Here is a 19,628-nt window from a genome sequence, read left to right on the forward strand (position 1 = left end):
GCTATTATCACACCGCCTACTTCCCATGTGCTCCACTTCCGGATCTTCCTCATCGACGTGTTCTCGACTGATACAAGTGTGCCCTATGACATTCTACACAGTGACATACTTAAAATGACAATATATGAACCAAGTCTACACATGTGCAATGCTGCCTTTCCTATTTAATCGAATGCCAATCCTTGACCCCAAAATCTCTATCGTATGCCATCTGTGTATCTAATATAAACGTCACATACCAAGATAACTTAACTTACAGAAAATGGGACAATTTCTTGTAGGGCCCCAGCATATGTCACACTGCCTATAGCAGTCTTTGAAGCTCTGGTCAGAGAGTCGTGCAAGTTGCATTTCTGGAAACAGAAAAGAGACAAACCACAGATTTCTCAGTACTGGTTTTGCCGTCAAACTTTTTTTTCTTTTTTTTTTTTCCTTTTTTTTCATAGACCAAATCCACACATGAATCCTATCCCAGCCATACACCTCTGACGTTCTAAAGCGCCAACAGCAAGTATAGAGAAATTCAATGCACCTCCAGTATCTCTTCTATGTTTTCCAAATGTGTTTCACACTATGTCACTTCGTGCTCCCTCATGAAGCGTGAGTACAGCATGAGTAGTCAGCTCTGCTGTGTCATAACCTTAGCATTGTCAGACAAACGAGCACTGACACAGGGATAGTGATGAGTTCTGAAGCCTTGAACCTTAAAAAGAAAAAAAAGCTGATTCTAACTTCCGCTTGTTGTCCAAACTCTTATATGGAACAACATGATAGTGGAGGAAAACAATTATGGCTAAACACTGAACAATTCTTCGGACACTGATAAAATAAAATGAAAAATCAACAACAACAACAACAGTTTCAGTTTCAGTAGCTCAAGGAGGCGTCACTGCGTTCGGACAAATCCATATACGCTACACCAGCAGCGTAACCCAACGCGCTTAGTCAGGCCTTGAGAAAAATAAAGAAGAAAAAAAGGATAAATACATAAAAAAAAGAACTACCTACTAATAATAATAATATGTATAAGGCGCAAAAACTTGATGAAGTCAACTATAAGCGTACAAAAAATACCCCCCCCCCCCCCCCAAAAAAAAACAAAAAAAAACCCAACTAAATAAATAACTAACTAAATAATAATAATATAATTAAAAATAAAATGAAAGAAAGAAAGAAAGAAAACACTGAATTTAACAGTGATTCACTGATTTCGTCACATTCAGGTGTGATGAGATGATGAACCAGGCAACCAGTAACATATATAAATGTGAACTGGGTGTGTAAGTGACGTGCATAAAGGAAACTTTTTTGTCAAACTTTTTTTTTCCATAAACAGCCACAGGGTCACATTATCCCTCTGTCAGACAGAAGGCGCCACTGAGCGAAAGAGATGGTGACTGGAATACCTGAACTGTGAGATCAACATAAGCAGGTCACTTTGAAACAATAAATTCCTACCCTCCCTCCATAGATCAACATAAGCAGTTCATTCCAGGTCATTTTGAAACAATAAGTTCCTACCGTCCCTCCATAGATCAACATTTTTTCATTTGTAGTGTTGGGGAGGGGTATAATTATTATGTCTATGATACATATACATGGATATATAGTCATAGTTTGCTATAAAAGTGTTTTGGATGCCTAATTGTGAGTATGTAAATTATATATATATATATATATATTTATATATATATATCATATTATATCAATCACCTTTCATCTATGCATCCACTGATAGTGATACTCCCCCAAACCCCCTCAGACCTCCCTCTCTCTGTCCAGTCATTGTCGATCAATTTTGTGTTTTCCAAAACACCCAGTTTCAAGGAGACAGACATCTTTGAGAAATGAGGAACACGGATGTGTAGATTGGGTGACTCAGTGAACACCGCTGTGAAGGTGCAGTGCAGGCCATGCAGTGTCACAGCACGAGTTTCCCATGAGGGAACAATATTCAGATCCACTGAGCATTGAAGCGGTGTGGACTCACTAATGTATGCATGTCACTCGCTGAACAAAGTTCTTCCTCCACGTTTTCCTCTGTTCTCAGGGTTGTTCTCTTTTAGTTTTTATCGATGTACCATAGCTCTTCATTCCTTATTATTGGTATATCTTCCTTTCTTCCTTCCTTCCTTCCTACCGTATAGTGACCATAATCACATTTTGATTATTCTGTCACTGAGAAGTGAACTGAAGTTGAGTTTAAGTTCTGTTCAATAACTGTAAAGGTGCCATACCCGCCACGTGGTGTCCACAGCGGCAGTTTCACTGTGGCTGAGAGAACGATACAAATATACGTTGACCAGTAAGGGTGTGCACTCACTATGTGTTTCGCCCGCAGAACAAGGCTCAGTTTCTCTGTTCTCAGGGTTCACTACCCTTCATCCACCTTGTGTTCAACAACAACAACAAAACTTGTATGCGTGTGCATGTCTATGCGCGCATATGCGTATGCGTGTATAATCAGTGCGAGCGTGCAGTGAGCCAGTCGTTAATATCTTATCTCAGCTGAGTATGTATGTATGCACGTGTGTGTGTGTGTGTGTGTGTGTGTGTGTGTTCCTCACCTATCAGACACGCAGACACTTTTTTCACAGGGCAGGAGCGAAAGCCTCTTCCCTGCCCAGGATGCACTTGGTGGTGGTTGCATGCGGCGACAGGACACGTGAGACACTGACCATGCTCAAATCCGCAGCTGCCCTGACCAGTGAGGGGTCCTTGGTCTTCCACATCTTCTCTGAGAAACATCTACAGGCAGGGTTCGCCCGAAAGGTAAGGCCCGTCGCCCACGGGGCGTCAGCGACGGCCGCGCATCATTTTTTGATGCATCGCTACATTGTCGCGCCGATACTTGAAACTTGTAGCGAGGCGTGTCGCTCGCACACGCGCGACAAATCTCCCCAGGCATCACGCATCACGCTCCATATTTGGAAAGTCACGTGCTGTCAGTGTCGCCCTGACGATAATTTATTGTTGATACTGAAGAGGAAATTATGGTTGACTGTTGCCATGAAAATACCCCCCACTTTTTCCGAGGAAGAAAACAAAAAACTTCGTTTTTTGTTGTTGTTTTTGATGATGTTGTTGCTTTTTTTTTTTGCTTTTTTTTTTTTTTACATTTGAAATGGGGCAACATTTAAATATAACATGCTTTTGTTGTTTTATACTGTTTGTTTCTTTATTTTCTTTTGACGTTTTTTCAAACACATCACCACGTTTCCTTGAATTTATTCATCGCACACTCTATCCAGTATATCTGTTTATTAGTTATTATTCAGTCACTTTTCCATGCATGATATTGATATTCATTGTAAAATCAATCATTTGTTCAATCATTCAGTCACTCACCAGTCACTATATTAATTGTTACATCAATCAAATGATCTCTCATCTGTTAACTGTCTCAAACAATGTAATGAAATAAAATCTGTGTTGTTTAGCATGCCATTTTGCTTGTCTATTCATTCATGCAGTTAGATAAACAGGATAAATTTATCATAATTCATACTTACATATTCATTTGCATGTATTCACTGATTTCATTTTATTCACTTCATGTATAAGTCATTAACATTTTATTCATAAACATGAAACTGCATTTATTCATTATTTCATTTTATTCGTTTACTACTAAATTGTTGACCTGTTCTAATTTTATCACTATTTTGCTTCTTTGCCATTCAGTTTTCACTGACCCTTTCCTTCAGTGAGTATGTTCTGCATTGTGGTGGTGGTGGTGTGTCCATCGAGATCAATGATGACCATCGTTGTCATCCAGATGGGGGATGGGGGGAGGGCGGTGGTGGGGTGGGGGGAAGGATGCTCATGAATCTATCTGTGTGTGCGCAGATGGCTGAATAGTCCAATCTGTGCACGAAATGTTCGCTGACAGTTGGGGCAGACAAAGACAGGTATATCATTGTCAGGGAGCTTGTTTGCCCGTGACTTTCTGGCCTGCCTCTTCTCAACAGCTGCTGCAGTCCTGTTGGCCTCGCACAACTTGGCGCCTTTGTGCATAGCAGCGCGCCATCTGTCACGGTCCACTGCAGATTCCTCCCAGGAGTCAGGGTTGATATCAAACGCTTTCAGAGAGACTTTCAGAGTATCTCTGAAGCGCTTCGTTTGACCTCCATGTGATCTCTTCCCTTGTTGCAGCTCGCCATAGAAGAGCCTTTTCGGCAGCCGATGGTCTGGTATGCGCGCCACGTGTCCAGCCCAGCGAAGCTGGGAATGCATCAGGATGGTGAAGATGCTGGGAAGGGTAGCTTTTGCAAGCACCTCTGTGTCTGGGGTCTTGTCTTGCCACTTGATGTTCAGTAGCTTCCTGAGGCATGTTGTGTGGAAATGGTTCAGCTTCTTGGCATGTCGTTGGTACACTGTCCAAGTTTCGCAGCCGTACAGTAGTGTGGGGATAACTACTGCTCTGTAGACCTTTAGCTTGGTCTCAAGACTAATGCCTCTTCTGTTCCAGACATTTGCATTGAGTCTACCAAAAGTTGCGCTTGCTCTTGCAATCCTGACGTTCACTTCATCGTCGATGATCGCATTTCGTGACAGTGTGCTGCCAAGGTATGTGAACCGCTCCACTGTACTGAGTCTCTGACCGTTGACTGTGATGTTGGGCTCAACGTAGGGTTTCCCTGGGGCTGGCTGATGGAGAACTTCAGTTTTCCTCGTGCTGATGGTAAGGCCGAAGCTCCTGCTGGCAGTGGCAAACTTGTCGACACTGAGTTGCATGTCAGCTTCAGATCCAGCGTTGAGGGCACAATCATCAGCAAACAAAAAGTCTCTGATGATGTCTGTCATGACCTTCGTTTTTGCTTGAAGCCTTCTGAGGTTAAACAGCTTGCCATCTGTCCGGTACTTTAGGCCGATTCCAACATCGCCATCTCTGAAGGCATCAGTAAGCATTGCAGAGAACATGAGGCTGAACAGCGTTGGAGCCAGGACGCAGCCTTGCTTGACACCATTTGTGACAGGAAAAGGAGCAGATGTTTGGCCATTGTCCTGGACTCGAGCCTGCATGCCTTCATGGAATTGGCTGACCAAGGAAATAAATTTCTGAGGGCATCCGTACTTGGCCATGATCTTCCACAGTCCCTCTCTACTCACGGTGTCGATGGCCTTAGTGAGGTCGACATAGGTGGAGAACAGATCAGCATTTTGCTCCTGACATTTCTCTTGCAGCTGCCTTGCAGCAAACACCATGTCGGTGGTCCCGCGCTCTTTTCGGAATCCACATTGGCTCTCAGGCAGATGACCTTGGTCAAGGTGTGCTGTGAGGCGGTTTAGTAGGATCCTGGCAAGTATCTTGCCTGCGATGGACAGCAAGGAAATGCCCCGATGGTTATCACAGGCTTGCCGGTTCCCCTTTCGCTTGTACAAGTGAATGATAGATGCATCTTTGAAATCCTGGGGGATCGTCTCTTCTTTCCACATGAGTGAGTACAGCTGATGGAGCTTCTCAGTCAGCACAGTGCCTCCATCCTTGTAGACCTCTGCTGGTATGGAGTCTGAGCCAGGTGCTTTGCCGCTGGATAGCAGACGGATTGCTTTCTGGGTCTCAAGAAGTGTTGGCGGATCGTCCAGTGCTTCGTTGGTGGGGACTTGTGGGAGACGGTCTATGGATTCATCGTTTATGGAGGAAGGGCGATTTAAGACACTGTTGAAGTGCTCAGCCCAGCGTTCGAGAATGTTCTCCTTCTCGGTGATCAAGGTATTCCCATCTGCACTGAGGAGGGGGGATGATCCTGAAGATGTGGGGCCGTAGACTTCTTTTAAGGCATCATAGAACCTCTTCATATCGTGCCTGTCAGCAAATCCCTGGATCTCATCAGCTTTGTCACTCAGCCACTTATCCTGCATCTGGCATAACTTTTGCTGAACAGTCCTGCGGATGGCATTGTACGCATCCTTTTTTGATGTGGACTTTGGGTTGCTCAGGTGGGCTTGATGCAGACGGCGTTTCTCATCCAGAAGCTGCTTGATTTCATCACAGTTTTCATCAAACCAGTCTTTGTGCTTTCTGGTCATGGGTCCCAGGGTCTCTGAAGCTGTACTATAGATCAGCTCACGCAGGGTCCTCCAATCAGACTCCACATTCTGGTTGTCCAGAGAGGCGGATTCCAGACGATCTTCCAGCAGCTCCACAAGGGACTGTTTGATGGTGATGTTTTTCAGCTTAGTGATGTTGAGCCATTTTGGAGCCTTCTGGCCTTGGGGGCTTCTCTTGGGCTGGATTCGAATATTCAGCTTTGAGACTACAAGGCGATGGTCTGTCCAACACTCGGCGCCGCACATAGTCTTTGTTACACGTACATCTTGCCTATCCCTTTTCCTGACGATGACATAATCGATGAGATGCCAATGCTTTGAGCGAGGGTGCATCCATGACGTCCTGTTACGGGTAGGGAGGCAGAAAACTGTGTTGGTTATCAGCAGTTCGTGCTCTGCACAGGTCTGAAGCAAAAGCAATCCATTTGGGTTCCAGTGGCCCACACCGTGCTTTCCAATCACTCCATCCCAGGAGATGTAGTCAGAGCCAACTCTAGCATTGAAGTCCCCAAGAATGATGAGCTTGTCTGCTTTAGGGATGGCAGCAATGACAGAGTGAAGGTCTTCGTAGAACTTCGCCTTCACTTCATCCGGGTTGGTCATGGTTGGGGCGTAGGCACTGACAATGGTGAGGTGCTTCTGGCCAGATGCCAGTGGGAGTTTCATGGTCATAAGCCTATCGTTGACTCCCTTTGGGATTCCAGCTAGCTTGCTGACAAGTGCTGTTTTTACTGCAAAACCAACGCCAGCCTCACGTCGCTCTTCGCTTCCTCGTCCACTCCAGAAGAAGGTGTAACCAGATCCCCGTTCACAGAGCTCGCCTTTGCCTGCAAGCCGAGTCTCACTCAAGGCTGCGATGTCGATGTTGTATCTGGCGAGTTCGGATGCAACTAGTGCTGTTCTCCTTTGGGGTCTGTCCGCGTTATCTCTGTCCAGGAGAGTCCTTATGTTCCAAGCACCAATGGTGAGAGGAACGATCCTTGTTTTTTTCTTTTCTTTCTCTTTGTTTCGACCGCTGATGTAGGGTCCCCACCAGCCGCGGTATGCTGGCCAGGGTGATATGGAGCAGGCAATTTTTAGGGCACCTTTTCTAGCCCCTTCCTCATGCCAGGGAGGTGAGCAGTGCATTCCTAAAGAGGGCTGCTCAGACGCTCAGACGGCTGCCGAGCTTCATCCTGCTCCTGTCGACGAAGAACGACCCTATGGCCTGAGCCGCCTGTGTGCAGGTCTGCGGCTGCGACTGCCAGTGTACCCACACCTGTCGTTTCGTCGCTCGCCTGTCGCCACAGGACTTGGGGGTGATGAAATGATGAAGGATGAAAGGTCATTTAGGATGACTGATGACTTGCGCGATGAGTTTGTTTAAAGTGAAGAGGAGTTGCGCAACGTCGACCTCACTCTCTCGTCCGGGTCCACCAATTTCCAGTGGCAAGACTAAGTCGAGACGACTGGAGGATGAGCACGGATGCAGTGGATGACCAAGATATCCTTTTGGTGTCTCATCTTGCTCTCTGCACTCCACAGTGCGTTGCTGTAACCGCCTTCCTCTCCGTTGAACCGATAGGTTTCTTCCGCAGATTCTGCCGGATCCAGACTTCGCATACATGGGTAGACACACCACGGGGGCCAACTGCGTGTGGCATGCACACAGCACAGTGGAGCTAGATGGCCGTCGGTGGCTCTCCTGAGCCGACGCCCTTTTATGGATCTCCATAAGGGTGTCTAGCCACCCGCCTCACCAGTCCCAGAAGGGAGCGGTGGGAGTGCCGGTTTAGTCGTCGGCAACCCGACCCTGAACAGGTTGTACTGGATTACAGGTAGCAGATCTAATGACCTGACCTGACATGACAATATGAACTATAACAATTTATACTCTTGACTTACTTCATTTATTTCACCTTTCTTTTTTAAACTCGTTTATTTATTCTAAGATTCTTTTCCTATCACACTAGAAATAACAAAAACATTACATGGCATGCAAAAGACACTTGGCTACAGTATTTTTCTGTCTTGGTGACCAGACACAGCCATAGTGTGCAGAATCACAAATAAACAAATCTAGTTTTAAACACACAGATATATATATATATATATATATATATATATATATATATATATATGTATGTATATATATATATATATATATATATGTGTGTGTGTGTGTGTGTGTGTGTGTGTGTGTGTGTGTGTGTGTCCTCTATGTGTTGATGTTTACAGTCAGATACAAAAAGTGTATGTATACTATATATAAGAAAATGTAATAATTTATTTAAGAAGAATTTTACATTGGAACCAAACCTGGTTGTTGCATCTTTCATTTACATTAGTGTTGATATGTGAAAATCCTGTACATGCAATTGTGACAGTTCTTTTCTTCTCCATATCAGTTGCACAGCTTCATAAAATAAACTGTGCCTGTTATAACTGCAGATATAATCAGATTCCAAAATTTTACAGTTCTAAACAAAATGGTTTGAAAAGAAAGATAAGAAATTACAATTGCAATCAGACCATGAAGGATAAATCAGTGTTATTAAAACACTGATATGCATAATTACAAGTCATTTGGCAAACTCTGTAGAAACAAACTGCTGGGAAATGTTTATTTCAGCTGAAGCTGAAATAAGACAGATAAGTATGATAGGTAGGGAAGTTAAAATGCTATCTGAAATCAGTTGCTTTCCATACACCAATCATACTGTTAATATTTGTGATTTGGATGAGAAAATAGTCACACTTAGCTGCAGTCTGCATAAATCCCATGATATTTGTATACAGTGAGCATGTGGATGAAGGAGAACATGAAGGAATGACTCTGTGTGTGTGTGTGTGTTCAGTAGTGTATGTTCAGTAGTGTTTGTGCGAGTGTTCAGTAGTGCTTTTGTGTGTGATGTGGTGTGGTGTGGTGTGGTGTGTGTGTGTGTGTGTGTGTGTGTGTGTGTGTGTGTGTGAGGGTGTTTTGTGTGAGTGTGTGTGTGTGTGTGTGTGTGTGTGTGTGCAGTAGTGTTTGTGTGAGTGTGTAGTGTGGCTTGTGTGTGTGTGTGTGTGTGTGTGTGTGTGTGTGTGTGTGTGTGTTCAGTAGTGTTTGTGTGACTGTGAGTGTTCAGTAGTATTTTTGTGTGTGGTGTGGTGTGGTGTGTGTGTGTGTGTGTGTGTGTGTGTGTGTGTGTGTGTGTGTTCAGTAGTGTGTGTGTGTGTGTGTTCAGTAGTGTTTGTATTAGTGTTCAAGGTATTTTTGTGTGTGGTGTGGTGTGATGTGTGCTTGCACATAATGTGTGGGTGAAAATAAAGTAGAAGTGTGTATCGCTCTAAAAGATATTTGGAAATCCAGTCATCCTTACAATCTCAGGTTGTTGCATCTTTCATTTACATTAGTGTTGATGTGTGAGAATCCTGTACATGCAATTGTGACAGTTCTTTTCTTCTCCACATCAGTGGCACAGCTTCATTCCAATAAACTGTGCCTGATATAACTGCAGATGCAATCAGATTCCAACATTTTTCAGTTCCAAACTATGATATGAAAAGGAAGAAAAGAAATTACAACTGCATTCAGACCATGAAGGAGAAATCAATTATGTAAGCATATATTTGTGTTGAACTAACAGTTCTCCAATATGAAGTAACACAAGTTAAACTAAACTGAAAACATCAAAACACACTGATATTAATCAACGGTGTGTAAGTTATCAAACAGTGTTATATATATATTTTTTAAAAATGAAAATAAAAAACACTGATGTACATAATGACAAGTCATTTGGCAAACACTGTAAGAACAAACTGCTGGGAAATGTTTATTTCAGGTGAAGGTAGGCGGCTGAAGGTGAAATCAGGCACGTAAGTCTTTGATTGTACTCAGACCTATGATGGATGATAAGCTATGTCAAAAGAAAATCAAATTAGAACTATGACAGGAAGTGAAGTTAAAATGCTATCTGAAATCAGTTGCTTACCAAACACTAATCATACTGTTAATATTTATTTGCATGAGAAAATAGTCACACTTAGCTACAGTCAGCATGAATCCCATAATATCTGTATTCTGTCCACTTACAAACATTTTATTTAGGTTACTGCCAACATTTGTAAATAGTATTGAGAAAATAGCTCCACATAATAAATAATGCTGCATTCAGTATTTGTTTCACATGGGGGAAAATAGATTGAAAACCACACTAACCTGCAGTCAGTTTACCACATGTATATATCTCACACTTTGTTTTACTCAGCTTAACATATACTGTATGCCTGCTTACAAACAACTGATTGCTGTATGGGATATATTCTAATATTGTAATATCTGGTCAGCCATGCACATTAACTAATATGGATATAAAAAGTTTCAGTTTCAGTTTCAGTAGCTCAAGGAGGCGTCACTGCGTTCGGACAAAACCATATACGCTACACCACATCTGCCAAGCAGATGCCTGACCAGCAGCGTAACCCAACGCGCTTAGTCAGGCCTTGAGAACACACACACACACACACACACACAGAAAAAAAAAAAAAAAAAAAAAACCAACGGGGGAATAAATAATAGATAAGCTTGCATAAATAAATAAATAAATAAATAAATAAATAATAATTATAATATAGAAAAAGGTAGTAGTAATAATATTAGTAATACTAATAAAATGATAATAATAAAACATAAATAAATAAATAAATAAGACAACAATGGTGATAAATAAGCAAATAAATGTAAAATATGAAGACACACATTCACACATACACCCACACATGCATAACAGAAATGCACCAGACATGCAGTTTCACATATATGAAAGCACAGTCAAATACATATAAACGTACATGAGCTCCAACACACACACACACACACGCATTACCGTGCACCTCCTCTACCCCCCTCCTCCACACACTCATTTCTAGTCTAAGTATCGCAGCTTCCACGGCACACACACACACACACACACACACACGCACAAACACACACTCACAGAGATGAACACTTACTTGTACAAGCACATATGAAAGCACAGTCAAATACATATAAACGTACATGAGCTCCAACACACACATACACACACACACACACACACATTACCTTGCACCTCCTCTACCCCCTCCTCCACACACTTATTTCTAGTCTACGTATCGCAGCTTCCACGGCACACACACACACACAAACACACACTCACAGAGATGAACACTTACTTGTACAAGCACACACACATACGCCCATATCTCCCACCCCCAACCCCACACACGTACATACAAAGATAGATATATATATATATATATATATATATATATATATATATATATATATATATATATATATATATATATACACACGTTCCAATATCCTGTTGCTCCCACAGTGTAGGCATGCATACACTCACATACCTCATCCTCTACCCCACCTCCCTCCGCACTCCCACCTCCCCTCACACACACACACACACACGTACACATATCTCTCCTGACACTTGTGTGCAATTTCACTCTCGCGCATTCACAAACGCACTCAAAAGCACAGACCCACACATACACACAAACACACACAGCCGCCACTGACTGGCCGCAAGAGGGATGGGAAAAGATCTCTGATGCCAAGAACGTGGCATCTAGTGTGTTGCTCGGTCTATTGTATTTGGAAAGGCCCACAGAGACTCTGTTCCGTTTTGAAGAAATTTGCGCAATGTTGGTTTGGAAATGATGCCGATATTTGTTTGATTTGCAAAGCATCGTGCTCTACCTTTCATGTTAGATTTGCGGCCGCTCCCTCTCTCTGCTTTTATTTCTTTGAGGCGATCAATGGTGTGATGGCCTTGTACCTGTTCTTTTTGGTATTCTTTGACTTTTCTGAGGATTTCCGATTTTCCTAGATGTAGGCTGCTCGTTGGTGTTGCGTTACCAGCAAGTCTGTCAGCTCGCTCATTTCCCTTAACACCTGCATGTCCCGGGCAGTATGACCATGTGAGTTTTTTAATCTGAAAGTTGCGCATTGCGTTATGCCACTCTGGGCTTCCCATTCCGTTTTCAATTTTCTGTATGAGGTTCATTGAGTCGGTTAGGATCATGGCATGTTGGTTTCCGGGCGTATGGAAGGACGATAGCCACTGGAGGGCATGTGTCACGGCTTCAACTTCCATCGTTAGGCTGGAGGTTGTGACTTTGTAGGCAGCATTCTCTTCCCAAATTGTTTTTCCATTTTGTTTCGCAGTGAATCCCCAGCCAGACTGGTCTTTGGTGACTGAGCCATCTGTGTATATGATGATGTCCTCTTCTTTACTGTTTTCTTCTATAAGCAGCTTCACTTCCGCATCAGTTTTGCCCTCTGGCCATTCCCGACAATGTCTTCCTAGAGTGGGTGAAATGACTGTGTTGAATAGATGGTTGAGGTTTTCGGGGTTTTTCTCCCATTCTTTTGTTTCTTTCAGGTCTTGAAGTCGGCATACTAGCTGGATTGTGTCTTCTGCTTGCCCCATCCATGATCTTCCTCGTCCTAGACGGCTGCCTTTTTGTTCTTTGACTGCGTCATGCAGTGGGTTTTGAGGGTTTTCTAATGCTTTGAAGTAGGTCTTGACCTGTTCTAACTTGTTTCTGGCCTGCACTGAAGGAAGGTCAAGCAGGTATCGCATGGTTTCTGTGGGCGTGTCTTTTGTTGTTCCAAGGATCAGCCTCATAGCTTTATTTTGGACTCTTTCTAATTTTAGGAGGTTGCTTTGAGACGGTGTTGTTAGCCCAAGTCCGTAGTCGATCACACTGAGGACGAGTGATTGGTATAGCAGGAAGAGGTGGCGTTGTTCAATTCCTTTGGTTGCCATTGCTTTTAAGACTGAAAGGCCCTTTTTGCATTTGAGAACAGTGTTTTCCGTATGTTTTCTGAAGGTCAGCATCCTGTCGAAGTGTATTCCTAGGTAGCGTAGGCATTCAGTTTTCTCAATTTGAATCCCATCGAATGACACAGAAGGTGGTGATTTGCTCGCGGTTTTGTTGTTGAGGGTGCACAGCAACATTTGGGCTTTCGCTGGATTGATGGAAGATCCTGTGTCTTTGCACCATTGAGCAATATTGTTTAGTTGTTTCTGGACGGCTTCAGTTCTTTCCTGAGCATTTTTTGAAGTTTTGAAGACCAGGCCGTCATCCGCAAGGGTAAGCACCCGAGCAATTCCATTGTTGTTTAAGTCTGCAAGGCCCTTCGTGTAGACATTGTAGAGGACAGGAGAGAGTGGAGACCCTTGTGGCAGTCCCATGGATAGTTTAGAAGGTGCAGACATCCAATCTCCGAGGCGTAGGACGACGGTTCTTTCCTGAAGCGCTGCTGCTATCCATCTTGTCAGTGTCAAACTTACTCCATACCTTAGTAGCAGCTCCATGAGGTGCGCAAACTGGACTTTATTGTAGGCATCTTCAAGGTCAATTGCTACTGCTAGTGTTTCTTCTTTTCTTTGAAATCCTTCATACACCTCATATGCAAAAGCAGCTGCATTTTCCCATGTGGACTTGCCTGTTCTGTAACCACCTTGATTTGAAGGGAGAATGTGCCTGTGTTCAAGATCCCTTGCAAGTTTCCTGGCTATCATGCGTTCCATGAGCTTTCCAACAATGTTTTGCATGGTTAGGATCCGGTAGCCGCTTACCTGACGATGGTCCTTTCCTGGTTTTGGTATGGGTTTTAAGAAGCTGTGTGTCCAGTCCTCCGGCACCTGTCCATTGTGGAGACTGTTTTGATATAGATTGAAAAGTTTGCTTCTGTCTTCTTCCGATAGCTCCTTGATGTCTGAGTAACGAACTTTGTCTGGGCCAGGAGCCGATTCTTTCTTGCATTTAGCTATTGCCTCGTTTAGATCATCCATTGTCAAGTCATCATCAGGTCCAGTCTGCATAAGGGTTTGGTTTAACTCCTCAACATATTTCTTTTTCTCATCTAAGTTTCTTTGATCACTCTGTTGTATGAAACGTTTGAGCAAGGCAGATCCTTTTTCTTCATTTGTCTTAAGCTTGGTTCCGTCAGTGTCTAACATGTCTGGGGTTGTTGTTGTGCACGTTTTCCCTTCCATGCGACGATAAAATTGCCAGAACTCTGTCAATGTTGTGTCATAACTGAGTGCCTCGCAAAACTGTTTCCACTTGTCATTTTTGGCCTCTTGAGCAATGACTTCAAACTGTTTAGTTTTTTCTTTCATTTTTGTTTCAATATCTTTGTCCGGAGATGGTTTTGTTCTTTCTTTTTGCCAAAGTTTGACAGCCGCATGTTTTTCTATCCAGGCTCTCTCTGTGTCGGTATTCCACCATGGGGGCTGAATAGTTTGCATCCTGTTCAGTGCCGTTCTTTTGTTTCTTCTGCGTCTTAATTTTTCGATGACGGTTGTCTCTTTGGTTTCATACTGAAATGGATCACGCAGTTTCATACAGGGTTTATCGGACAGTTTCTGTAGACTGAAAGCTACCGGGAGGTGGTCGCTGCCTTGGTATGGAAGTGTCTCTGCATTCATTTCTGCTCTGAATTTTGGAGATGTTAGAGCGATGTCGATCACACTGTCACTGTCCCCTTGTCTTGTTCCAAGGCGAGTTGGGGATGTGGTTGTTAAAGGGCTAAGAAGAATTTCCCCTATCATTCCTTCAAGTGCGAGTCCTTGTGGGTTTGTGTTCCGCTGGTCCCATAACTTTGATCTTGCATTGAGGTCTCCACAGATAATGACCGAGTCTCCAAGTTCGTTCTCTATTTCCTCTAAAAAGGCCCAATTCTCTTTTGTTGTGCAGGTTCCTGGGTGAACGTAGGCATTGATGAGCACGATGCTTTTGTGAACTCCGTCAGGTTTGTCAAGACGAACCCCCAATAATTCACATGAGTTGCTACACCATTTCTCTAGATTTATGGTGGAAACTTTGTTTTTTAGGTTTTTGTTCAGTATGATTGCTACCCCTCTTCCTTCATTCCTTTGAAAGACTGTGAAATTCTCAAAATGTATTGGTCTGTCTGCACTTGTCCTGGTCTCTTGGAGACATAGAATGTCAAAATCATATGCCAATTTCTCAATTGTTGAGATTCTCATTCTTGCGCTGGAACAATTCCAACTGCCGATTCTAAAGAATTTCTTTGACAGCCGCTCTGCTTTTGTCATTCTGCTACCTAAGCACGATCTTTTCCCACCTCTTTTGCCACGCCTGTTTTGGGGTTTTGGGGATCTGAATTTATGTCTCGTGCTATGCAGCTGATCCCCGAGGTGCACGCGAGACAGGGTTTTGTTGGTATCCATAGAAGGGTGTTCTATGTGGTGAGGGAAAATATTCGGTCACCCTGACAGAGCCTCTTATCAGGGAAGGGCAATGGATGTCCATCTGTGTGGAGTCCGTCAGCCTGGTGTCGCCCTAAGGCCAGACTGCATACTCACTGGATATAAAAAGCTATGTTAAAATAGTATCAAAATAATTCATAATTATGATTGATAAGAAAGTTAACATGCTGTCTAAAATCAGTAGTTCATCAATATTTGATCATGATTTCATGCTAATATTTGTGATTTCATGGGGAAATAGTCACACTTAGCTGCTGTCAGCATTATATTTGTATTCTGACTGTTTACAAACATTCAATTTAAGTTCCAACCAATAGTTGTAATCAGTACTGGTAAAATAGCACTCCAGTAAAAAAAAAAAAAAAAAAAAAGTTATGGTTGCAATCAATATTTGTTTCAGTTGATTTGTTGGTTATCCCAGCGCATTACTTCAGGATCAGTGAACTGTCAAAATTGCAGAACTCAAATATTTGATTGTACATATTCATGTATTATTATGTCTATTGATATTTATGTGCTCTCAGTGTCTATACAGTGAGCATGTCGATGAAGGAGTAAATGAAGGAATGACCGTGTGTGTGTGTGTGTGTGTGTGTGTGTGTGTGTGTGTGTTCAGTAGTATTTGTGAGTGCTCAGTAGTGTGTGTGTGTGTGTTCAGTACTGTTTGTGTGAGTGTTCAGTGGTGTTTGTGTGTGTGTGTGTGTGTGTGTGTGTGGTGTTTGTGTGTGTGTGTGTGTGTGTGTGTGTGTGTGTGTTCAGTACTGTTTGTGTGAGTGTGTGATGTGGTGTGTGTATGTGTGTGTTTAGTAGTGTTTGTGTGTGGTGTGGTGTGGTTTGTGTGTGTGTGTGTGTGTTCGGTAGGGTTTGTGTGAATGTTCAGTTGTATTTTTGTGTGGTGGTGGTGGTGGTGGTGGTGGTGGTGGTGTGTGTGTGTGTGTGTGTGTGTGTGTGTGTGTGTACTTGCACATGATGTGTGTGTGGAAATAAAGAAGTGTGTGCAGCAATAAAAGACATTTGGAAATCCAGTTATCCTTACAATTTCAGTCAAAGATACTTTCGTTCTCAGAATATCCTCAGGCAGGAATTACAAACGTTACCATGTGAGTTGCTGTTCAAAGTATTAAGTCAGCATTTTGGGGGCACTCACAGATATCACTCTTAAACAGACATGCGTTCAGATGTGATGACAATCTTTTCATCCAAACAGTCTAATTGTTTACTTCCCAAACGCTTTGTTTTCAAACGAATGAATTGAGTCCAAACGATGTCAGCCATTTTGTGTCACATGAAACGAGCGGATCTCGTAATTGGTTGCTCCACGCACGTCGGTCACTTTTGTCGCGGGGAAGTAGGACAAGTTCTATCGAGGAATTTGACGCGCGGCAACGGCGATCTTGCTGCGTGGCCGCGCGACTCTTGCTGCCTGAATACCTCGCACACGGGGCGTAGCACGTTTTTGCTGCTTGTCGCATGAAACTTGCTACTTCGACGCCCCATGTGCGATGGGTATAAGGGAGGGGTTGGGGCACGAAGGAGGGGGCGGGTGGTGATGGTGGGGGGAGGGGTGTATGTGGGAGAGATAGAAGGAGGTCCTGGGGAAGAGTGGGGGGGATGTGGAAAAGGGAGGTGTTAGGAGGGAGTGATGGGGGGGCGTCAGGTGGGCTGCGGGTACGGAGGTGTCTGGTGTGACAGAATTAGGCCCCATATGGCTTGAGTGGGTCTGGCAGGCGAAAGTGAAGACGGAGGGCAGGGACGAGGAGGAGGGTCATTTAGTTTCTCAGCCCCAACTGGAAGTCGTTGCCTGCTGACTTCCGAAATGCCCCTTCCCTAGACTGTTCCAAGTCCCAACTGAAAACATATCTTTTTGTCTTGCATTTGAGTGACAGTTTGTCCGATTTGCTGTTCTATTATGAGGGATGTACTACTTTTTCCAGTGCTGTGTGTGTGTGTGCTGTTCATGATGCGAGGATGGTGGTTGATTATTTTTCTTGGTGGTTTTTGCTTCTCTTTTACAGCATGTAATTTGTGAAGCGCGGTGGGTGATTTGCTGTTATTTGAATTTTCCTGATTATAGCTGTTTCTTTCTTGTTATAGATGTAATTTGTGAGTCTCCCTGTGAGGGAACAGCGCCATAGAAGAGCACTTCATCATCATCATTATTATTATTATTATCATTATTATTATTACTATTAGTATATGCATGCAAAAGATCAATTACGCACGTTAATGATTTTGTAATCCGTGTCAGCGTTCGGTGAGTTATGGAAACAAAAACATACCCAGCATGCTTTGCCCTCAAAACGGAGTGCAGCTACCTATATGGCGGAGTAAATACGGTCATACACGTAAAAGCCCACTCGTGCATACGAGTGATTGTAGGAGTCGCAGCCCACGAACGCAGAAGAAGAAGAAACAGAAGAAACTTCCAAAGAATTGATCAGAGTTGTTTCCAATTGGAGTATGACAGTATTATAAGTAATATATCTTTAAATGGCATGTGTAAATAGCGATCTTCGTGGAATGATGAAGCTGCAAAGGCATCTCCTGTATGCTTAGTAACGATGAATTATATTAGTGAATATAAAGGTATTTTGCTGTTGTGCTGTTAAGGTAACGTTCTGGCTACTTTTTGTTGACTCGTTCTGGACATTTGGGGTGCTGTACATTTGTGAGATATGGGGGCTGGAGGTAGGTTGAGTGACATGCTGTATAGTCATGCCTATGACAGTGAGTGATGACTGTGGTCTGGAACAGCTCGAGGCCTGGCTCAAGCAGTACAGGGAGAAAATAGAATACCGGGTGTATGACATCACTCTGGGAACGAACGCCGAGTGGTGGTTACATATATTCAAGAGGCGCTGTGCATACCAACGTCTGTTTTTGCACGTGAGTACCTTCTAATCCACTTCTGCACTCTCCACCCACCCACCACCCACCATCTGCTATACCTTCTGAAGCTTTTATCAAACCTCCGCCATGGCTCTTCCCATTCTCCTTCACACTTAGTTTTCTATCCCTTTTCACTTCTTTCTTTCATCTTTGTCTTTCTTTTGGTTAGAAAAAATGTATGGAGAAGTTTGAAATCATGTTGTGATGGTTGTACACATTCTGTGAAATTTGATGTTTCAGGTCATAGATCCTTGATTAGAATTAAGAATCAAAGAACAAACAAGTACAACGAGTTTTGTTCTTTTATGTAAGATAATGGCATGCAACTTAATTTTCCTCTTGTTGTTTGTTAAGCTACTGTTCTCAAAACGCGTGAAAGGAATCACACTCAATTTTAATGTGTGTGGGGGGTGAGGCTGTGTGTGTGTGTGCTCGTGTGCATGCATGTACGTATAATTATGTGTGTATGTGCTCGTGTGCGGCAGACTTTGTTAGCAGATGTGGACGCAGTAATCTACGTGGACACGGACACCCTGTTCCTGACCTCTGTGACGTCAGTCTGGGACAATTTTGCACGCTTCAACGCTAGCCAGATCATGGGGCTGGTAGCCAATCACGAGAACAAGAAGGGCGGTGGCTGGTACAAACGTAATACCAAACTACGTGGTGTTTTCGTGCACCCCTCGGGTAAGGGTGAACATTTGCTGGGTAATTGTCCATGTACAACAGTCTGTTTAGTGTACAACCTTCAGGTTGGAAAATCATAATACAGTGACTATCCAAGAAACAGCCCGCGACGGGTGGGTGATGATAGAAATATGAAGAAAATAAGACAAAGATTTCATATTCCTTTCTTTTTGCTTAAAAGTTGACAGAGGTATGGTTGGTATCGATTCTTTTTTGTGTTTGCTATTGTCTCCGGGTACATGATGGTCCGTGTCACTGACCGGACAACACACAACACAAGCTAGACTGAACCGAACTGTTTTGTAACTGTTACCTAACATGAAATCGGATATTTGGAAAATGGATTCTTCCGGAGTTATATTATCTTCTGGTATCTTTTACTACTTGATGATGACAGAATCTTGTCTTGTATTGTACTGTACTGTACTATACTGTGTTGTACTGTACTGTATTGTACTGTACTGTATTATGTTGTGTTTGTGTTGTGCTGTACTGTGTTGCGTAGTGTTGTGTTGTGTTGTGTTACTGTATCAATTGTCACAGCCTATTTCTCCATGTGAAATTCAGCTACCTTTTCGCAAAGGCACCACTTTATTGTGGAAGGCAATAAATGTTTGTTTTTATTCTTAATTGTTGAGGCAGTATTTATTAGGGACGGCTGCACATGTTCTGCAATGCTTGCTGTTTTGATGTGCAATGTTTGTAATTTATCCAGACCGCCAAAAGAAG

General features: G+C 43.1%; 1 protein-coding gene across 3 annotated transcripts in view; it reads left to right on the forward strand.

The window, feature by feature from the left end:
* LOC143292501 (glucoside xylosyltransferase 2-like) overlaps window positions 1–19,628 on the forward strand; it is a 49,289-nt gene that overhangs the window by 20,246 nt on the left and 9,415 nt on the right. For all 3 annotated transcript variants that reach the window (XM_076602846.1, XM_076602845.1, XM_076602844.1), the window contains exons 3-5: window positions 2,598–2,772; window positions 18,078–18,209; window positions 18,698–18,899. In XM_076602846.1, coding sequence (XP_076458961.1) covers window positions 2,598–2,772; window positions 18,078–18,209; window positions 18,698–18,899 — 509 coding nt within the window. The remainder of the gene's footprint in view (window positions 1–2,597; window positions 2,773–18,077; window positions 18,210–18,697; window positions 18,900–19,628) is intronic.

Source organism: Babylonia areolata, chromosome 18, assembly GCF_041734735.1.
Source record: "Babylonia areolata isolate BAREFJ2019XMU chromosome 18, ASM4173473v1, whole genome shotgun sequence".
NCBI classification, from domain to species: domain Eukaryota; kingdom Metazoa; phylum Mollusca; class Gastropoda; order Neogastropoda; family Buccinidae; genus Babylonia; species Babylonia areolata.